We start from the raw sequence: 21,065 nt of genomic DNA on the forward strand, positions 1-21,065 counted from the left end.
GACAGTGAAAAGTATTTATGAATTTTAATAAATGCATAACTAGAGATTATATTAGCTACGAATATAAACGTACGTAAAAATACAAAACAATAAAACAAACACACATTTAACCAAACAAGAAAATACGTGATCAGGATAACATGAAATGAAAGAAAGAAAGAAAGGAAGAAAGAAAGAAAAGCTAGTAATTATTACATACAGAAACCTAGATTCATGAGACAACCTGGAAAGCAGTTTATCAGATAAGGTTACCGTCACTTGCACGTTTGTTCTCTGTTCGGCGCGAGGCTGAGGCAGGACAAGAGGGTGGTGTCGATCCTGTTTCTGTTGCGTCTTCAGGTGCCGCGAAGTTTAAAGGCTCACTGGATGTAACATTACCGAGAAAGTTCGTCTTCCGTGCGGAAGAGGCCAGAAATCTTGGTTTCTAAGGCAGCAGGCTTTTACATGGCGCGGGGGTTTGTGTCCCAGAGGCCACGGCGAGGCCTGTTCAGCTGGTTGCCATGGAGCTGCGCTACACGTGGATGAGGTCCGGGATGAGAGCGACCGGAGAAGAGAGGAAGTGGAATCAGCGGGGTCGAAGAAAGAAGAGTAAGAGCAAGAGTAAGAGCAAGAGTAAGAGCAAGAGAGAAGGGAAGCATGATATTTTGAAGGGGCCAAAACTCACGCCCTCTCACGGACGTGGGCCAACCGTCTTTAACAACGGATCGGGCACACCTCCTGACGTTTCGAGATCTATACCCCCCTTCCTCTTAGAAATTGGAACGATAGATTCGTTCGTAACATTAATATCACTGGTATTAATAAAACAATGCATCCTCTGATATGTTGCGTTAAACATTCGAGACCGTTGGGATATCTGGAACAAGACGATACCATGAATGGCACTGCTATGACATAATTACACACAGATACACGATTATAGTCACATCACATTGATTACAAACCAATAAAGTTATATAGGCATAAAATTTGGGACAAGGGATCATGCACGCATCAAGAAAATACATTTTAAACATTGTACCAAATGATTTTGATCACGCGTGGTAGGATCCATGTGTGTTTCTGTGTGTGTGTGCGTGTGTGTGTGACCAGGACTGAGAGTTCATGCTGCCGCTGAACTTTTGCTCTCTTGCCTATGTGTGTGTGTGTTTGGTTTGATGAGATCATTAGCCAGCACATCTGGCCGGACAAAGTCTTGTTGTTTTCTGACGTATAAATCAGTGTCTAAGAATATCCCTAGGGGATCTGCGTAATCTCAGACATCGTGGCGCCTTGCGCTCGTGGCTTCCCGTGTAAACTCATAAAAGAGGTGTCTATAGACAGCCATCAATGAGTTACTTGAGCTGATAGATGCCATCTGTTGTTTGTAGACAGTTCAAGAAGGACAGAGTCCGTTTGTTGGTACTTTCAGTAATTTAAATATATATATAGAGAGAGCTGGTAATCTGACCATCTTCTTTGCGTTACAAGAATAATGTTTATGCGTGCTTATTGGAAAAAATTTAAATGAAAGTTGCAGAAATAAGGCCATAAAACACATACTAAATATGTGGCAATAAGACTTTTGACTAATGGATGTGGTCGCCTATAGTTTTTTCTTCAAAATTATGTGAAAATAGTCTTGCTTTATCGTTCACATAAAACCATACATTGATTTAAATTGATGTAAAACAGGTTTTGCTTGGAAAGCCAATATGCGAGGGGGGCGTGAACGAGGAGTGGTTTTCACCTTAGATTACATTGTCCCACCCCACTCTGCATAATGACTCTGAATAATTAGCCATTCATTCAGGTGTGAAACTGACTGAGCCACAATGCAAGCACAAAAGATATATTTAGAAGAAGACTTATATTGACCATTTAAGATTTTGCTTACATCTATCTTGTAAATATGTTTTGCTATTTTATTAAAAAGGTTACAATTACAACAATAATTACAATTTCAACAATATTTCAAGTGTACTCTTTCTTTGTAAAAAAAAAAAAAGATTATAGGCCTACATTTTATCTATGTATTCATTACTTTGAATATAGCCAACATTGGAACGGCTAACCTCTTAGTTGATGACTTTATTTTTGACAAAAATAGTAGGCTATTTTATATATAGAAATTGCTAAACAAAAGCTTATTTGACGAGGCAGTATATTCTACAGTAAAAACTGTACCCAAATCTACTAAACAAAATGTTGTCTTTCATATTTCGCCTGACTGTAACGTTGTTTTCATGAAATATTAGTGCATATTGTTAATTTGCCGTTTAATACGTTGCTTATACAAATAGCCTACATTTTATTTCAACATATTTCAGTCGATTTTTACTCATCTCAGTCTAGCAATACAGTTTGCTAAAACAACATCATTCATTCACAAACTCGATATAAATTTAACTTCTGGCAAAGATGAAGTTGATGATAGGCTTTTGACTCGCGATCTTCGCAGTGAACGCACCGGAGAAATGCACATTTATTAGGCTACATAGTTTTTTTGTTTTGGATGGTTTTGTTTAGAACCAGCTTTCTGTAAATATATTTCGATTTTTTTTAGACATGTGAGGCGAGTAGGCTACGGGTTCATGATGATCTCCAGTTCAGACCTTATGTTGTGATTGCCTATATTTACTTTAAATCCAGGAAATTTGTTAATGAAATTTTTTTTAAAATTAAGATACAATTGATACAAAACGAAATTCGTTTTAAATAAAGGATTTGTACTTTCTGTTTTGAGGTCTCTGTGAATGTTTGAAAGTCTTTTAGTGCTTAGAGCGCTCGCGTCCATAATGGAGAACTGTCACGTAATATTGTTTTTTTCCTCATAAATGCGAACACGAAAAATAAAAGACAAAAGACTTTTAAGTAAAACTTACTCCGAAATTGTGTCCTCGGCGGAATTCGCTCTTCAAAATGCTGCCGTTCGTCGTCTGTTACAATCTTCCTCTGAGGAAACAACCCGGTATCGTGCATTCTTCCTCGCTGTCCAGAATCATCTGAAGGGCGTCTTCACCGGAGAAACGAGCCATACTCAAAACGCGATGAACTATCAGTAAGTCTCATGAAGAAACTGTGTTTTTATGGCATTGATCGGGGGGGCGTATGCGATGCATACTAGATCACCTAACTATTTAACATGTGAATCGCGCCGGGGGCGGGGCGGCAGCAGCTGATTATAAAGATAATGAGGCAGAAGGAAAAACGGTACCTCTCCTTGCTTTCAGACAGATTACATGAGTTGAAAACATTTGTTTTTTATATAAATTACTTCATTTACAAGAAGAGATTTCAAGCTTCATAAAGACATATCTCACGTGTCTGTGTGAGAAGTATTCGCTGAGTTATGGTTCATTTTCGGACGCGTTTCAGAATGGACTACACGGAGAGAGAGAAGGCAGAACTCGCTTCGTGTTTATTTTTCTTTATTTGGCGAAAAGCACAACACTTTGTTTTTATTGTGAGTATGCACAAAAAAAATACACACTTAACAGGATCGATTGATGTACAACACAAGCATATAAGATAAAAATTAATATTAGAATTTTGATTTTTTTTGCACTGATAAGGAAAAAAAACGAGCCTATCGCGCCGGCGCGATAGCCGACCTCAGGGGGTTAAAAGCCAGAAAGATCTTAATTTCACACTCTGTATTCATACTGAAAACCATGATCTAGTGAGCTTTTGCCCTTCTGCTCTGTGAGACGTTTCTGTTCTTATGAGTTTGCTTTAGGACTGAGTGTCGCTCTAGTTACTTTTAAATGTATATTTATTTGTGTATTTAAATGTTCAAAGAAAAATAACAAAATGTTATCGTATGAATTGTTTTTGTAATGCAACAGACATTTATCTGAGAGCTGAATTGACTCTTGTGCAGGTTTTTGAGTCCTGCTGCAGAGGAAGCCTGTCAGTATGTGAATAGAGTTGTGGGTATAAACCCGTTACTCCAGAAAGAGCTGAATCTGAGTGAACATGAACTAGGAGACACACGAGTGAATCAGATCGCTGCTCTACTGAAGGATAAACACTGTCAACTCAACACACTGACGTGAGTATTGCTCATTTATTTATAATATTACTTTACTTTTAGTTGTAATGTTAGCTGATGATAATATTTCTTCACTTGTTTAAGTCAGAGCAGTTTTTTCCTCAGCATCATACAGAGCCACAACAATTTAAAGTAATAAAATTAAACAGCAAATTAAAAACACACTATTAAAACTTGATATCAAGCTTTCAATATTTGGTTAAGACAGACAGTCTGATCATAGGTCAATAATTATTTCAGTTACTGTAGAGGCAGAACAATGTTTTTTTGTGACATCAGAATCAGAAATGTTCATAACTGCTTTCAATTCAATGTTTGTATTTCCCAAAATGTAAAATGTCTAATTTTGGTGCAGCATATACTGTAACTTGTAAAAATTAAACAAGTGCATTTTAAAAGTCTGTGATCAGTATCTGCCTGTAATAAGATCCACTGAACGCTAGTGATGGGCGCTTTCGAAACTCGCTTCATGAAGCTACGAAACCTTTACGAATCTTTTTTTTTAATCAGTGGTTCGGAGTGTGTATCAAACTGCCAAAGTCACATGATTTCAGTAAACGAGGCTTAGTTACGTCATAACTGTTTGGAAATGTTTGGAAATGTTAATGGTTCATGGAAGGGCGTGACCAAGATGGCAGCCTGAACGGATGCTATTTTGAGAGCTTGCATCAAGTCATTCTATAAATGTTGCTTATAAGCAGTAATTAGTTGTTCTGGTTCTTTATTGAGTTGTAACAGCCTTTTGCATCTTTGACAACTACTTTTTGCTTCACTATGGTTCGTAAACGAGGGCACTTGGCTTGTATGAGGGCACACATGCTCGGAAAGCACGCTTCTACCTCACATTCAGCCAATCACACGCTCCGAATGCACAATTCTACCTCACATTCAGTCAATCACACGCTCCGAAAGCATGCTTCTACCTCACATTCGGCCAATCACACACTCCGAAAGCACGCTTCTAACTCACATTCGGCCAATCACATGCTCCGAAAGCATACTTCTACCTCACATTCAGCCAATCACACACTCCGAAAGCACGCTTCTACCTCACATTCAGCCAATCACACGCTCCGAATGCACAATTCTACCTCACATTCAGCCAATCACATGCTCCGAAAGCATGCTTCTACCTCACATTCAGCCAATCACACACTCCGAAAGCACGCTTCTACCTCACATTCAGCCAATCACACGCTCCGAAAGCATGCTTCTACCTCACATTCAGCCAATCACACGCTCCTAAAGCACATTCTACCTCACATTCGGCCAATCACACACTCCGAAAGCACGCTTCTAACTCACATTCGGCCAATCACATGCTCCGAAAGCATGCTTCTACCTCACATTCAGCCAATCACACACTCCGAAAGCACGCTTCTACCTCACATTCAGCCAATCACACGCTCCGAATGCACAATTCTACCTCACATTCAGCCAATCACATGCTCCGAAAGCATGCTTCTACCTCACATTCAGCCAATCACACACTCCGAAAGCACGCTTCTACCTCACATTCAGCCAATCACACGCTCCTAAAGCACATTCTACCTCACATTCGGCCAATCACATGCTCCGAAAGCACGCTTCTACCTCACATTCAGCCAATCACACGCTCCGAAAGCACGCTTCTACCTCACATTCGGCCAATCACACGCTCTGAAAGCACGCTTCTACCTCACATTCGGCCAATCACACGCTCCGAAAGCATGCTTCTACCTCACATTCAGCCAATCACACGCTCCTAAAGCACATTCTACCTCACATTCGGCCAATCATATGCTCCGAAAGCATGCTTCTACCTCACATTCAGCCAATCACACACTCCGAAAGCACGCTTCTACCTCACATTCAGCCATACACATGCTCCGAAAGCACGCTTCTATCTCACATTCGGCCAATCACACGCTCCTAAAGTACGCTTCTACCTCACATTCGGCCAATCACACGCTCCGAAAGCACGCTTCTACCTCACATTCAGCCAATCACATGCTCCGAAAGCACGCTTCTACCTCACATTCAGCTAATCACACGCTCCGAAAGCACGCTTCTATCTCACATTCGGCCAATCACACGCTCCTAAAGCACGCTTCTACCTCACATTCGGCCAATCACACGCTCCGAAAGCACGCTTCTACCTCACATTCAGCCAATCACACGCTCCTAAAGCACGCTTTTACCTCACATTCGGCCAATCACACGCTCTGAAAGCACGCTTCTACCTCACATTCGGCCAATCACACGCTCCGAAAGCACGCTTCTAACTCAGATATCGTCGCTTCCACTTTACTTTTCAGCCCGGAAGAACCAAATTGCTCAGAAAAACACAAAACTAAGCAATTTCCACTTATTGATATTAATTATGAGTACTTTTATTATTTTCAGTGATGTGCAGCCTGTGCATATGTTCACATCTCAAAAAATGTGTTAAGGGGGTTTCCTGACCCTTTAAAAATGATATGAAATGAATTTGTAAACTAACATACTGTAAATAGATCAAGACAACCTTTGTGTTGTTACAATGTTGGTAGTATATTTAAATGAACAATGTGTAGTCTTTCTCTGTGTTACCTGAACCTGGATATCCCTGTTTATTTGTCAGCAAAAGTCTACTGGATGAAGCTAAACACGTTAGTTGATCCTCATGAATCTGAGTCATTTTCTTTTCTCTTTCTGTCTTCAGTCTGTATAGATGCAGTATTACAGAGAAACAGAGTCTCATCCTGACTTCAGCTCTGAAATCAAACCCATCATACCTGAGAGAGCTGGACCTGAGCGTGAATAAACTAGGAAACTCTGGTGTGAAAAACCTCAGTGATCTACTGATGAACCCACAATTCAAGCTGGAGAAACTACAGTTAGTATCATTATACTGTACAGCAATTACAGTGTGACTGAAGTTTATTTATTTGAAGACAGCAGGGCTTATGTTTCATTGTTTATAGCAGTGCACTTTCTGGGTTTTCCCTATTCGTCACAATTTTATGTGTTTTTTATCTAGATAGTAATTGTTTAATTCCCAGGATTTGATACAATGCACTTATTGTGTACATGCAGAAATCTGACTTTTCAACAGAGAATAAAGAAGAGAGACGTCAAATAAATAATTAAAAATGAAAGAGAAGAAACAGTGTCTTCCAGCACACAGAACTAGTGTGACTGGGTTTCAAAACAGACTATTGGAAACTAAATGCTGCTGTAGCTCTTCAATAAGATGATCATCATAGATGTGAACTATTGTTATTTCTCTGTCTTCAGTCTGAGTGATTGCAGTATTACAGAGAAACAGAGTCTCATCCTGACTTCAGCTCTGAAATCAAACCCGTCACACCTGAGAGAGCTGGACCTGAGCTGGAATAAACTAGGAAACACAGGAGTGAAGCACTTATGTGCCGTACTGAAGGATTCACACTGTAAACTGGAGAGATTGAGGTCAGTCACATTCACATACAAGAATCAAAATACTTAAAATCACTTCAACAGTTTGAACTAAAACACTTTATGCTCAATATCTGACAATGAGTCTAAATTCACATTATATTTCTGCAAACATGTTCACCTTAGTATTTTGTGATCTGTTGAAATAAAGATGAAGATCTCTCTTCCTCTGTTTTATTTGCTGATGAAGATGATGTGACTTTACAGAATAAAGAGTTTTCTTTTCTTCTGTCTTATTTTCTTCTCTCTCTCTGCTAATGTAGTTTAAGCTGCTGTGATATGACAGATGAAGGTTGTTCTGATGTGACTACAGCTCTGAAATCAAACCCGTCACACCTGAGAGAGCTGGACCTGAGCAGGAATAAACTAGGAAACTCTGGAGTGAAAAACCTCAGTGATCTACTGATGAACCCACAATTCAAGCTGGAGAAACTAGAGTTAGTATCATTATACTGTACAGCAATTACAGTGTGACTGAAGTTTATTTATTTGAAGACAGCAGGGCTTATGTTTCATTGTTTATAGCAGTGCACTTTCTGGGTTTCCCTATTGCTCACATTTTTATGTGTTTTTATGTAGATAGTAATTGTTTAATTTACAGCATTTGATACAATGTACTGATTGTGTCAATGGAGAAATCTGCCTTTTCAACAGAATAATGAAGAGAGATGTCAAATAAATAGTTAAAAATGAAAGAGAAGAAACAGTATCTTCCAGCACACAGAACTAGTGTGACTGGGTTTCAGTTCAGACTATTGGAAACTAAATGCTGCTGTAGCTCTTCAATAAGATGATCATCATAGATGTGAACTATTGTTATTTCTCTGTCTTCAGTCTGAGTGATTGCAGAGTTACAGAGAAACAGAGTCTCATCCTGACTTCAGCTCTGAAATCAAACCCATCACACCTGAGAGAGCTGGACCTGTACTGGAATAAACTAGGAAACACAGGAGTGAAGCACTTATGTGCCGTACTGAAGGATTCACACTGTAAACTGGAGAGATTGAGGTCAGTCACATTCACATACAAGAATCAAAATGCTTAAAATCACTTCAACAGTTTAAACTGAAACACTTTATGCTCAATATCTGACAATGAGTCTAAATTCACATTATATTTCTGCAAACATGTTCACCTTAGTATTTTGTGATCTGGGGAAATAAAGATGAAGATCTCTCTTCCTCTGTTTTATTTGCTGATGAAGATGATGTGACTTTACAGAATAAAGAGTTTTCTTTTCTTCTGTCTTATTTTCTTCTCTCTCTCTGCTAATGTAGTTTAAGAGGCTGTGATATGACAGATGAAGATTGTTCTGATGTGACTTCAGCTCTGAAATCAAACCCGTCACACCTGAGAGACCTGGACCTGAGCGGGAATAAACTAGGAGACTCTGGAGTGAAAAACCTCAGTGATCTACCGATGGATCCACGATTCAAGCTGGAGAAACTACAGTTAGTATCATTATACTGTACAGCAATTACAGTGTGACTGAAGTTTATTTATTTGAAGACAGCAGGGCTTATGTTTCATTGTTTATAGCAGTGCACTTTCTGGGTTTTCCCTATTGCTCACATGTTTATGTTTTTTTTTAATCTAGATAGTAATTGTTTAATTTCCAGCATTTGATACAATGTACTGATTGTGTTCATGCAGAAATCTGCCTTTTCAACAGAGAATAAAGAAGAGAGACGTCAAATAAATAATTAAAAATGAAAGAGAAGAAACAGTATCTTCCAGCACCAGTGATGGGAATAACTGCGTTATAAATAAACGGCGTTACTAACGGCGTTATTTTTTTCAGTAACGAGTAATCAAACTTATTACTGTTTCCTCAGTTACAACGCCATTACCGCTACTGTCAATAAAAATGCGGCGTTGCTATAACTGAGCTCACTGAAGCGGTTTTCATCCAAGTAGGCTCTCTCTCAGCCATATGAGCTGCAAAGTTTTTCCTCTGGTGTGTGTGTGTTTATGAGGCGCCAGACTGGACAAAAGCGAGGCGAATGCCACGAGCGCGCTAGACAGTGTGCGAGAGAGACCGAGTGTGTCCAAGAACGCACTCGGCAGTGCGCGACAGAGACCGAATGTGTCCGAGCAACGAGCATAAATACTTTATTTATAAATAAATTACGCATTTCAGCATTAGAATAATCTCTGTAGCATATTGGTATCAATGCAATGTTTTAATTAGTTTATATAGCCTAACATAAACTCCAAAATAACCTGCAGGGAACTTTCAAACATAGGCTATTTGTTTGACCGGTTGTGAACACATGCGGCAAACACGACTAGAATTTAGCTAAAATAACCTCTGATGATGACGTTCTCTGTAGGTTATAAAAATAAACCCCCAAAAGATTATATTTTATTATTATTATTTATGTTGGTACATTGTTCAGTATTATATTGAGAGCACTTTTTGTTAAACTTAATATTGTGAGGAAGAAAATACTTCAAATAGGCTATACAGAATGTCTACCAGTTGTAAAGGTGTGTGAGTTTTATCATTTTAATTATATGCACTAGTGTATGTGTATGTAGGCTATATTTTCTATTACTATTTATTTATTTTTGGTACATTTCTTAAGAAGCATGATTTATTTTTAGACTTATTTGTTGGCCAGTTGTGGTCTGTGCAATAAATATTAATCTAAACCATCTATTGTGTTTTGTTGTTCCATAAAGTAATTTTTTAATATTTAAGTTTATAGGTGTCACTCACATTGTCCCACAGCAACATTAAAATAGTGAAGATTAGTGTACAATGTTTTATAATAATAAGATGTTCTATTTAGTGTCCATTTAATTCATTTAACATTTCATATTGGGGGTATCCAAGAAATTTCTTATATTTAAACTTTTTTTTTTTTTTTTTTAAAGTAACGCAATAGTTACTTTCCCTGGTAATTAGTTACTTTTGTAATGATGTAATTCAGTTACTAACGCAGTTACTTTTTGTGAGAAGTAACTAGTAACTATAACTAATTACTTTTTTAAAGTAACTTACCCAACACTGTCCAGCACACAGAACTAGTGTGACTGGGTTTCAGAACAGACTATTGGAAACTAAATGCTGCTGTAGCTCTTCAATAAGATGATCATCATAGATGTGAACTATTGTTATTTCTCTGTCTTCAGTCTGAGTGAATGCAGTATTACAGAGAAACAGAGTCTCATCCTGACTTCAGCTCTGAAATCAAACCCGTCACACCTGAGAGAGCTGGACCTGAGCGGGAATAAACTAGGAAACTCTGGAGTGAAAAACCTCAGGGATCTACTGATGAACCCACAATTCAAGCTGGAGAAACTACAGTTAGTATAATTATACTGTACAGCAATTACAGTGTGACTGAAGTTTATTTATTTGAAGACAGCAGGGCTTATGTTTCATTGTTTATAGCAGTGCACTTTCTGGGTTTTCCCTATTCGTCACAGTTTTATGTGTTTTTTATCTAGATAGTAATTGTTTAATTTCCAGCATTTGATACAATGTACTGATTGTGTACATGCAGAAATCTGACTTTTCAACAGAGAATAAAGAGGAGAGACGTCAAATAAATAGTTAAAAATGAAAGAGAAGAAACAGCATCTTACAGCACACAGAACTAGTGTGACTGGGATTTAAAACAGACTATTGGAAACTAAATGCTGCTGTAGCTCTTCAATAAGATGATCATCATAGATGTGAACTATTGTTATTTCTCTGTCTTCAGTCTGAGTTATTGCAGTATTACAGAGAAACAGAGTCTCATCCTGACTTCAGTTCTGAAATCAAACCCATCACACCTGAGAGAGCTGGATTAAACAGATTCGTATGTTACTGCAAGTTTTGCGTCAGATTAGTGACGACTAATACTTTGGCGCTAATTCAAGTGTACGTGTTTTGCAAAGACAAGAAGTGAATTTCCATTTAGGGCAGCAAATGCTGCTTGACCAACCTAAATCTGAGTGTGTCTTACCTCTGTTTTAATTTAATGTTACTTTACATAAATGTACGTGGGAAACCATGGCATGGACAATCCAAAGCTATTATAAAACAAGTAAAGTTGGTTGACTTAGATATGTAGTAGTGGCCATACCTCTACTGAAGTAAACGTTACTTTAATTTCAAGTGTATGCAATCACGGAGGCTATACCAAAGTATCTTTGATTGTGTAAGCGTGAATGCGACCGATCTCAGGTATATAGCAATTACCTCTGTTTAGTGACCGAAGCTGGCGAGATTGTGATCGTGAAACCCACATTAAACAAGGCGTGAGGACCTCTGAGCGACATAGCTTCCTAATATGAATGGGTAAAAAATAAGTAAAGAGTTAAATAGAACAATCAAATGTATTGCTAAACTATTATATAATTGGCCAATAACATCTAACTTAAAGATTTAAAGTTGGCAACTTAAAGTTGGCAGTCTAACTGAAATTCGAGGTCTTGATCAAATGGAGTCAGATATAAAATGGAGTCAGATAAAAGCTTAAATGGAATTAAATTACTTTGCCACGCGGAAAGACAGTAACACGCAGAGACCTTCACCCGTTCTGGCGGAAACCTCCATTTGGACCGATAAACGAGCTTACACAGTTTTAGATAATTGTAATCTCGAAAGTGATGTTGATGTCTAACATATTAAAGATTTCTGTGCCTTTTGTTTGCCTCCATATTCAATTGTCAGTTTTTGCATCTAAATTTCAATGCATTTGTACAAAGAACAAAATAAAATTCAAGTTTAAGGATTTATATTGTTCAGGTTTAACTGATTAATCAGCTGAATGCTTTCATTCCTGTTCTAGACTCTCCAACTGTAGTGTGACAGAGGAAGGTTATAAAGCTCTGGCTTCAGCTCTGAGATCAAACCCTTCACACCTGATAGAGCTGGATCTCACAGGAAATGATCCTGGACAATCAGGAGTGAAGAAGCTCAATGATTTACTACAGGATCCAGACTGTCAACTGAAGACACTGAGGTGAGACGGGATCAAATAATTAACTCAATTAGTTATATGGAGGCTAAATATTCATAACTAATATACTATTTTAGCTATTATTTGTTCAGATCAGATGCTGCAGGTTCTGTCATGAAGATGATAAATGTCAACACAGTTTAGTTGTGATACGAGCTAAAGGTCAAATAGACATTATGGGTCCGTATATGGGCTGCTATTCTGGAGTATACCTTGATAATTGAAATGCACAATTTTATTTTTGTGCACACTTCTCATCAAAATTCTAGATAACCTTTTAGTGAAATAGTTTTCTGAACACAATAGTTTTCCATCAAGCCCAGATTCACTGCATCTCTCTACAGCAGGTCTATGAGTCCCCAGATGTTCACAAACATGCAGTTTCACAAGCCAGTTTTCTCTGTGCTGACGTTTCTCACTTCTCCTGCTTAAAAGCCAGAAAGATCTTAATTTCACACTCTGTATTCATACTGAAAACCATGATCTAGTGAGCTTTTGCCCTTCTGCTCTGTGAGACGACACTGCTCTTATGAGTTTGCTTTAGGACTGAGTGTCGCTCTAGTTTCTCTTAAATCTATATTTATTTGTGTATTTAAATGTTCAAAGAAAAAGAAAAAAAATTATCGTATCAATATTTTTTGTAATGCAACAGACATTTAGTTGAGAACTGAATTGACTCTTCTGCAGGTTTTTGAGTCCTGCTGCAGAGGAAGCCTGTCAGTATGTGAATAGAGTTGTGGGTATAAACCCGTTACTCCAGAAAGAGCTGAATCTGAGTGAACATGAACTAGGAGACATACGAGTGAATCAGATCGCTGCTCTACTGCAGGATAAACACTGTCAACTCAACACACTGACGTGAGTATTGGTCATTTATTCATAATATTACTTTACTTTTAGATGTAATGTTAGCTGATGATAATATTTCCTCACTTGTTTAAGTCAGAGCAGTTTTTTCCTCAGCATCATACAGAGCCACAACAATTTAAAGTAATAAAATTAAACAGCAAATTAAACTTGATGATAAGCTTGGTGATAAGCTTTAAATATTTGGTTAAGACAGACAGTTGGACCATGGGTCAATAATTATTTCAGTTACTGTAGAGGCAGTACAATGTTTTTTTGTGACATCAGAATCAGAAATGTTCATAACTGCTTTCAATTCAATGTTTGTATTTCTCAAAATGTAAAATGTCTAATTTTGGTGGAGCATATACTGTAACTTGTAAAAATTTAACAAGTGCATTTTAAAAGTCTGTGATCAGTATCTGCCTGTAATAAGATCCACTGAACGCTAGTGATGGGCGCTTTCGAAACTCGCTTCATGAAGCTACGAAACCTTTACGAATCTTTTGTTTCGAATCAGTGGTTCGGAGTGTGTATCAATCTGCCAAAGTCACATGATTTCAGTAAACGAGGCTTAGTTACATCATAACTGTTTGGAAATGTTTGGAAATGTTCTGGTTCATGGAAGGGCGTGACCAAGATGGCAGCCTGAACGGACGCTATTTTGAGACCAAGTCATTCTATAAATGTTGCTTATAAGCAGTAATTAGTTGTTCTGGTTCTTTATTGAGTTGTAACAGCCTTTTGCATTTTGACAACTACTTTTTGCTTCACTATGGTTCGTAAACGAGGGGACTTGGCTCGTTCTGAAAAGGGTAATGCTAGCACTAGCACAAGCACAGTCTCAGTGGTAAGCAGCGGGCATAATTATGTTGTCAGCATGAGTGAAGAGGATTCATTTAGCCTGGCAGAAGAGAAGTTCCCAGCTCTGACTGCTACTCCAAGCAAGTCACCAGCTGCTAAGAAAAAGGCCAGTGATAATACAAGTGTTGATATTTCTTCTCAACTGGCAAACATAACGCAGCTGATCAACTCCCGCTCTGCCGCAATAGAGCGAAAGATTTCCGACTTGAAAGAAAAAGTGGATGCTGTGTCGTCTGATTTAAAGACTGTCACAGCAAAGGTGGTGTGTTTGGAGCGGCGTGTTGATCAAATTGAACAGCCGATTAGCAAAATGGAAAGTAGAATGGATGATCTAGAAACCTACATGAGATGACACAATCTGAAGATCATAGGCATTCCAAAGGCAGCTGATGAAAATATTCGTCTAGAAGTCATCAAGATTTGTCGAGCTGTTCTTCCCAGTGAAAGTGATAAGTTTCCAGATGCCATTGATGTTGTTCACCGTCTCGGGAGTGCCCAACAGAGCAGCGGTGGCAGTAGGCCTACAACAACCATACTACAGTTTTCCACACGCTCCAACAGAGATGCAGTTTGGAAGGCTGCCAAAAACTCTTTGTATCTGCGGGACAATGGTTTGCAGTTCAGGGAGGACTTTTCCAAAGGAGATCGCGAAAGAAGGATGAAGTTGTGGCCGGAAGTTCAAAAAGCTCGAGCAGCTGGGAAAACTGCTTAGTTTGTTGGAGCCAGAGCCTTTGTTCAAGGACAAGGTGAAATTATCCTCAAGGCCACATGAGTTGGAAACTAATTCTGTTGATTGATTTATACTGCTTATGGAGTTCGAGACAACATATGAATGTTTGCGTGATCTTATATGCGTATCTGCACTTTTGGACTGTGAACAGTTTCAGTGGTTGAAGTGAGATCATTTAATTTTATATTGAAGAGGCGCTTATTTGCACAAAATACAAGGCATTATGGTGCTACATTATGTGACTGACCTTTTTGTTTACTTTAATCTTATATAACTGACTGTTCATAAGTTTTTTAAGAGGTTACAAGTTTTTTTTCTTCTGTTTTGTTGTTTCAGAGTTAGCTGTTTATGTAATTTTCTATTATATCTTTGAATGCCAGGGGTTTAAGAGAAAAAGTTAATCGTAATGCTTTGTTTTTGTTTACTAAGCGGTTTATTAATGACTTTGTATTTTTTCAAGTTCTGTTGCCTCTGATGTTAATTTTTGGAGATCACAATGGGGTAGTGATATTTGGATGTCTCACGGTGCGTGTCCACTGGCACGGAGCGAGCGGAGCAGAGCAAGCGTTTTCAATTCATTCCTATGGAAGTCGAGCTTCAGGCTCGCGCAGTGCATTTTGAGATTGCCAGCGGACCGGAGAAAGCGTTGAGAGCGACCGAGAGCGTCAAAAGGTTGGGCAGTTCAAAAAAACGCTGTCGGCAAAAATATAAAAATATGCAGATTGTGCCGGATTATTGCTGGATTTAGTACGTAAATCGTTTTTTTTAGAGGCTTTGCAGTTGTTTTATATTTTAAATATTTTATTTTGGATGTGTTCATTGTGATTATATTGGCTGGGTTTATAAAAGTTTATCAAATTTAAAGGATATCTTTGCTTGGTGCATTTGGAAACAAAGCTTGTCTATTTCTAAATGTAATCGCGTGCATCTCTGACTGTGCGTTCACACCGGAACGCGAATAGCGCGTCAAATTCGTGCCTGCCGCGTCTAGTTATACGCTTGACCACTTTGTGTTAATTCACGCGTCAAGAGCGAAATTGACGCGCGTAAAAACAAAAGTTTGAAGTGAAATTTACGCGCGTCAGAGGCGACATCCGGAGGCGAAAGTTTCGAAACCCGTTGGCGGCCATCTTTTTTAATGTTTATCGAGCATTAGCATTAGCATTAATCAAGAGAGTATATGCTCGTATATGCTCTGGAGAGCAGAAACAGCTGCGTAGGGGACATCGTCGCTGTACTCGGGTCCACCAGACCCTCCGGAGAGTTTCAGGAGTTTAACAATTTGCTCCAGGAGGTAGGTTTGGTGGACTTAACGGTGAGGACGCTGACGAGGACAGCGTAGGCCGTATAAAGCCTCGGCCTCGAGTGGTCGCTGCCTGACGAGCCCGCGCTGTACAGCCCGGCGCGAGGTTCACCCTCGCCCGCACCCACCTAATCTGTCACTTATTTTTGTTTTGATAATAAATGGAGCCAGCCTCCAAAAGTGAAATCTGTCCTGTGATTTTTGTTTTTGTTTTTATACACTAAATTGTGTTTGTTGTCTTTACATTAGATTAATGTTTCATATAATTTAGAATAGATATGGAATAAATAGCATTCAATACAAAATGAGTATCTCTCATATATTGAAATCGAGTTTTTATGTGAATGATTTGCTTTGTTGTGCATTTTAGTCATATTACAAAATAATTTATTTAAACATAAAATAACATAAACTGTCACTTCACCACATGACAGCAGCAAGCAGGCTCCTGATTGGTTAACGCGGCGCGAATTGATGTAGAAGTTCAGCTTTTTCAACTCGGGCGGCAGACGCGAATTCGCGTCAAACGCGTGAATGCACAAAAAGCACTATAAAATCATTCGCGCGAAACGCGCCAGACGCTCAATTCGTGCCATTCGCGCGAATGAGGCGTATTCGCGTCTACCGCGCCACGCTCAACGCCTCATTCGCACCGCAGGAATTTTTTTACGCGCGTAACGCGTCTTTGCATTGACTTAACATTGAAATTACTCGCGCCTGACGCGCTATTCGCGTTCGGTGTGAACGCACCATGATGATTATGTCCGTGTGTTGAAAAAAACTTAGATTAAACACACTCGCAACCAACACACCCCAAAGCGGAGGCGTTATAGCGTTGCCAGCGGCACTGAGCATAGTGGACACACACCGCATGCGCATTGAGCGTCTGGAGTGAGTGATTTCCATGTTTAGTCAATGTAAAGACGCGTTTACGCGCGTCTGGAGGTCCTGCTGTGCGATAGGCACGTTAAAACAAACAAAAGCAAATCTTTTATCACATAAAAACTTGATTTCAATATATGAGATATATTCATTTTTTATTGAATGCTATGTATTCCATATCTAAATCCAGATTACATGAAACATTATTATTCTAATGTAAAGACAACCAACATGCTTAAGTGTATAAGAACATAGTTCATGTCTGGGCAGTGTTGTGTGAGAGAGAAAAAAAATCACAGGACAGGTTAATTACTTTTGGAGGCTGGCTCCATTTATCATCAAAACAAAAATAAATTACAGATTAGGTGGGTGAGGGCGCGGGTGATCCTCGCTCCGATGCGGGACAACAGGTCATCAAACTGGGCGCGGGACAGGTGGAAGTACAACTGAAAGCGGCCGTCAAAATCTTCAAGCGTCCAACTAGCGATAGACATGAATTTGATGCTCTATTTGCGTTTGGTGTGAACACAGCATCATGGAACAGAACACACAGGTGTTTCTTGCCTGCAAAATAATTATAGAGGTGAGGTTTTGCATTCGGACTGTGATAAAAATGGCCACTTTATATGCATTTACATTTACATTTATTCATTTAGCTGACGCTTTTATCCAAAGCGACTTACAATTGCTATATATGTCAGAGGTCGCACGCCTCTGGAGCAACTAGGGGTTAAGTGTCTTGCTCAGGGACACATTGGTGTCTCACAGTGGATTCGAACCCGGGTCTCTCACACCAAAGGCATGTGTCTTATCCATTGCGCCACACCACCCCACTTATGCTAAATTTTAAAGTGTTTTAGTGTCATTTTTAAGGTAGTTAATATTTATGGATATAATTGTAAATCTGATAATGATCAGTTATTATGTTTGTTAGAGGAAAGGCTTACACATTGGTTATCCAAATTCCCTAATTCTTATTTAATAATAATGTAGATTATATTGTGTATACTTGGAGTAACAAAGATGGCTCTAGACGTTCTAGGGTCGATTTTTGGCTTGTCTCTAACCATTTTGATGGGAACAACAATTTTGTTAATGTTATGGCAACACCATTAACTGACCATAAGGCCATATTAATCAAAATTAATATTTCTCCAAACACAAATTGTAACAAGTATCATTCATAGTAGAAAATGAATAGTTTTTGCTTAAATTGAGTGCAGTTAAACAAGAATTGGAAAAACTCATTAATTATTATTGGGCTAAAGCAAAAAAGGAAGGGTTGTTTAGTCATAATTGGGAATTATTAAAATTGGAAAATATTTGAGGAAGTTTAGTAGCACATTAGTTAAATCACAACGTCTTATGGAAGAGAAAGTTGTTAGTGAAATCTTAGCCATTCCTAACATTCCCACTGTGAAACTGTTATAAGGACAGAGATTGCGTCTAACAGAGCTGCAAAATGAGCTTGATAATATGTACAGAATGCGAGCACAAGGAGCCTTTATTCAATCAAGGCAGAAATGGTTAGAGCATGGAGAACAGATGTCTGCTTATTTTTTTCAACTTAAAGTCGAGGGCTAAACTAAATTCTGTTTCTAAAATGAATATTAATGGATCTATTACAGATAATTTTGACATAATTTCTAGCTTTTGCTATAATTATTACTCTAATTTATACACTTCTAAATTCAGTGAGCATAATATGACATATTTTTGTAAACATTTTAAGAATGTAAAAACAATTACTGAGGAGGACCAAAAGTTATTTGATTTCTCAATAACTATTACGAAAATTAAGCAAGCCATTGAACGTTTAAAATGTAATAAATCACCCGGTAACGACGGAATTACTACTGAGTTCTATAAGCAGTTTACTGAGATTCTTGCCCTGTTTCTTTTTGAAGTATACTCTTAAAACTTAAAGTGCTCACAACTTCCTACAACTATGATGCAAGGTATAATTTGTTTGATTCCTAAGCCCAAGAAAGATTTGTTGCTTATTGATAATTGGAGACCCATTAGTCTGTTGAATAATGACTATAAAATATTTACTCATGTCTTTGCTCAAAGGTTCAAATTAGTATTAGATTCCATTATTGACGAAAATCAATCTGGGTTTATGATAAACAGACATATATTTAATAATATCAGACTTATTTTTGATCTTATTGATTATTCTGACCATATAAAAGATGATAGCTTTATACTTTTTTTTTTTTTTTCAAAGCCTTTGATTCTGTTGAGCATCCTTTTTATGTTTTACTGTTTAGAACACTTTGGGTTTGGGGGTTATTTCTGTAATGCCATGAAAACTCTTTATGCTGGTGGAAATAGTTCTGTGAAATTAAATAATGGCACTACACAAACATTTTATCTGGAAAGAGGAGTTAGGCAAGGTTTATCCTTAATACGTAATCCAGTCCAGGCAAGGAACAAAAACCATACAGGCAGTCCAAAACAAGAACAAAACAAGAAACAAACAAGAAAACAGCAAGAAACAGACCTCAGGAAGTGTTGTGACATTAAACAAGGACTCCATGACAATGACTGAACAGACAGGGTATAAATACACAGATACTAACAAAGTGAGGGGAAACAGCTGCGTGCAATAATCAATGATGAGGCAGACAAGGGTGATGGGAAATGTAGTTCATAAGTGAATGACACCGTGGGGGAAGAGAACCTCTAGTGGTTACCCGGGGATACACAAAACCAGACACTGTGACATTACCCCTCCTTTAAAGGTACTGTATGTAGGTTTCAGCGACCTCTAGCGGTGATGTTTCAGATTGCAACCAATAAGTTTACAAGCGCATGCTCTTGCGCGTGCTCGAATTTATGAGCGAGCACTGTGCATAGACAGTATATAAACGGCACTGTGGGTACCTTCCAGACTGAGACGCAACACACCGGAGAAAGCATCACACAACATGCTGGAAACTCAGGTAAACTTCCACTGCAACGTTACAATAATAGGCTACTTTTATCAGCTTGACGTTTAACTAATGCTCCATGCTCGTACCATGATAAGTATGGAACCCTATCAACCATGCCGAATTTTGCCACTGCAAGCACCACTTCACATTTTCTTCAGGTAATGTACATTCTAGGTTTGTAGATAAGGTTTCTCCATTATTCAAATGCCCTGCCGATGTTGATCCATGTTTTTTACCCGAAGTTCATCCGATTCACGTCTGGCTTCATGAGCTTCAGCAGAAAAGTTTTTGTTTTTGTTTTTTATCAATATGTGGAGTTTGTGTTGGAGTCTGTGTTGTGCTGGGAGCAGGTCGTTTCTTAGTGTTATCAGACATGTCATAAGTTGCATAAGTCATTAGTCCATGTCATAAGTTGCAGTGTCATCGCTGTTGAGTGCAAAGTCAGTAGGCTAGACGAGGCGAGAGGCTCGGGAGCGCGCGTGCAGGTCACGTCACTGGATTTCGCGGTAAATCCGACCCGGCACCTTCACATAAAAATAAGAATACTTGCTTTCCGAGGTAATAGCAAAACCCGCAAAGTGGATAATTTTAATGTGAGATTACAACCCCTTCACACACAGGCAATAAAAAAAGGATTCATTTTAGTAGAAAAGTTACATACAGCACCTTTAAGGAGCGGCTACCAGACGCTCCATAACACAAAAAACAAACAAAAAAAGAGTCCAGGAGGGAGGTGGAACGGTGGAGGATCAGGGGGAGGGATGGGGGGCCAGGTCCATGGAAGGGAACAAGAACAGGAATAGAAGACTTAACAGGTGGCCAGGGTGGAACAGGTCGTGTAGGCGGCCAGGGCGGAGCAGACAGTCCATCGGGCGGCCAGGGCAGAGGAGATTTCCCCATCGAGACTTCCCCATTAGGCGGCCAGGGCGGAGACTTCCCCTCGGGCGGCCAGGGCGGAGACGACCCTTCAGGCGGCCAGGGAGGAGACGACCCTTCAGGCGGCCAGGGAGGAGACGACCCTTCAGGCGGCCAGGAGGAGACGACCCTTCAGGTGGCCAGGGCGGATCAGGCA

The 21,065-nt window shown here is 39.0% G+C and overlaps 1 protein-coding gene across 1 annotated transcript in view; it reads left to right on the forward strand.

The window, feature by feature from the left end:
- Nucleotides 1-21,065, forward strand: part of LOC307161264 (NACHT, LRR and PYD domains-containing protein 3-like) — a gene marked incomplete at its 5' end in the record, with an annotated part of 146,659 nt that overhangs the window by 77,132 nt on the left and 48,462 nt on the right. The window contains 5 exons of the mRNA XM_079875887.1: nucleotides 3,863-4,033; nucleotides 7,292-7,465; nucleotides 8,749-8,922; nucleotides 12,259-12,432; nucleotides 13,117-13,287. Of these exons, the coding sequence (XP_079732013.1) occupies nucleotides 3,863-4,033; nucleotides 7,292-7,465; nucleotides 8,749-8,922; nucleotides 12,259-12,432; nucleotides 13,117-13,287 (864 nt within the window). The remainder of the gene's footprint in view (nucleotides 1-3,862; nucleotides 4,034-7,291; nucleotides 7,466-8,748; nucleotides 8,923-12,258; nucleotides 12,433-13,116; nucleotides 13,288-21,065) is intronic.

The sequence above is a fragment of the Squalius cephalus genome, assembly GCF_949319135.1.
Source record: "Squalius cephalus genome assembly, chromosome: 7".
Classification (NCBI taxonomy): Eukaryota; Metazoa; Chordata; class Actinopteri; order Cypriniformes; family Leuciscidae; genus Squalius; species Squalius cephalus.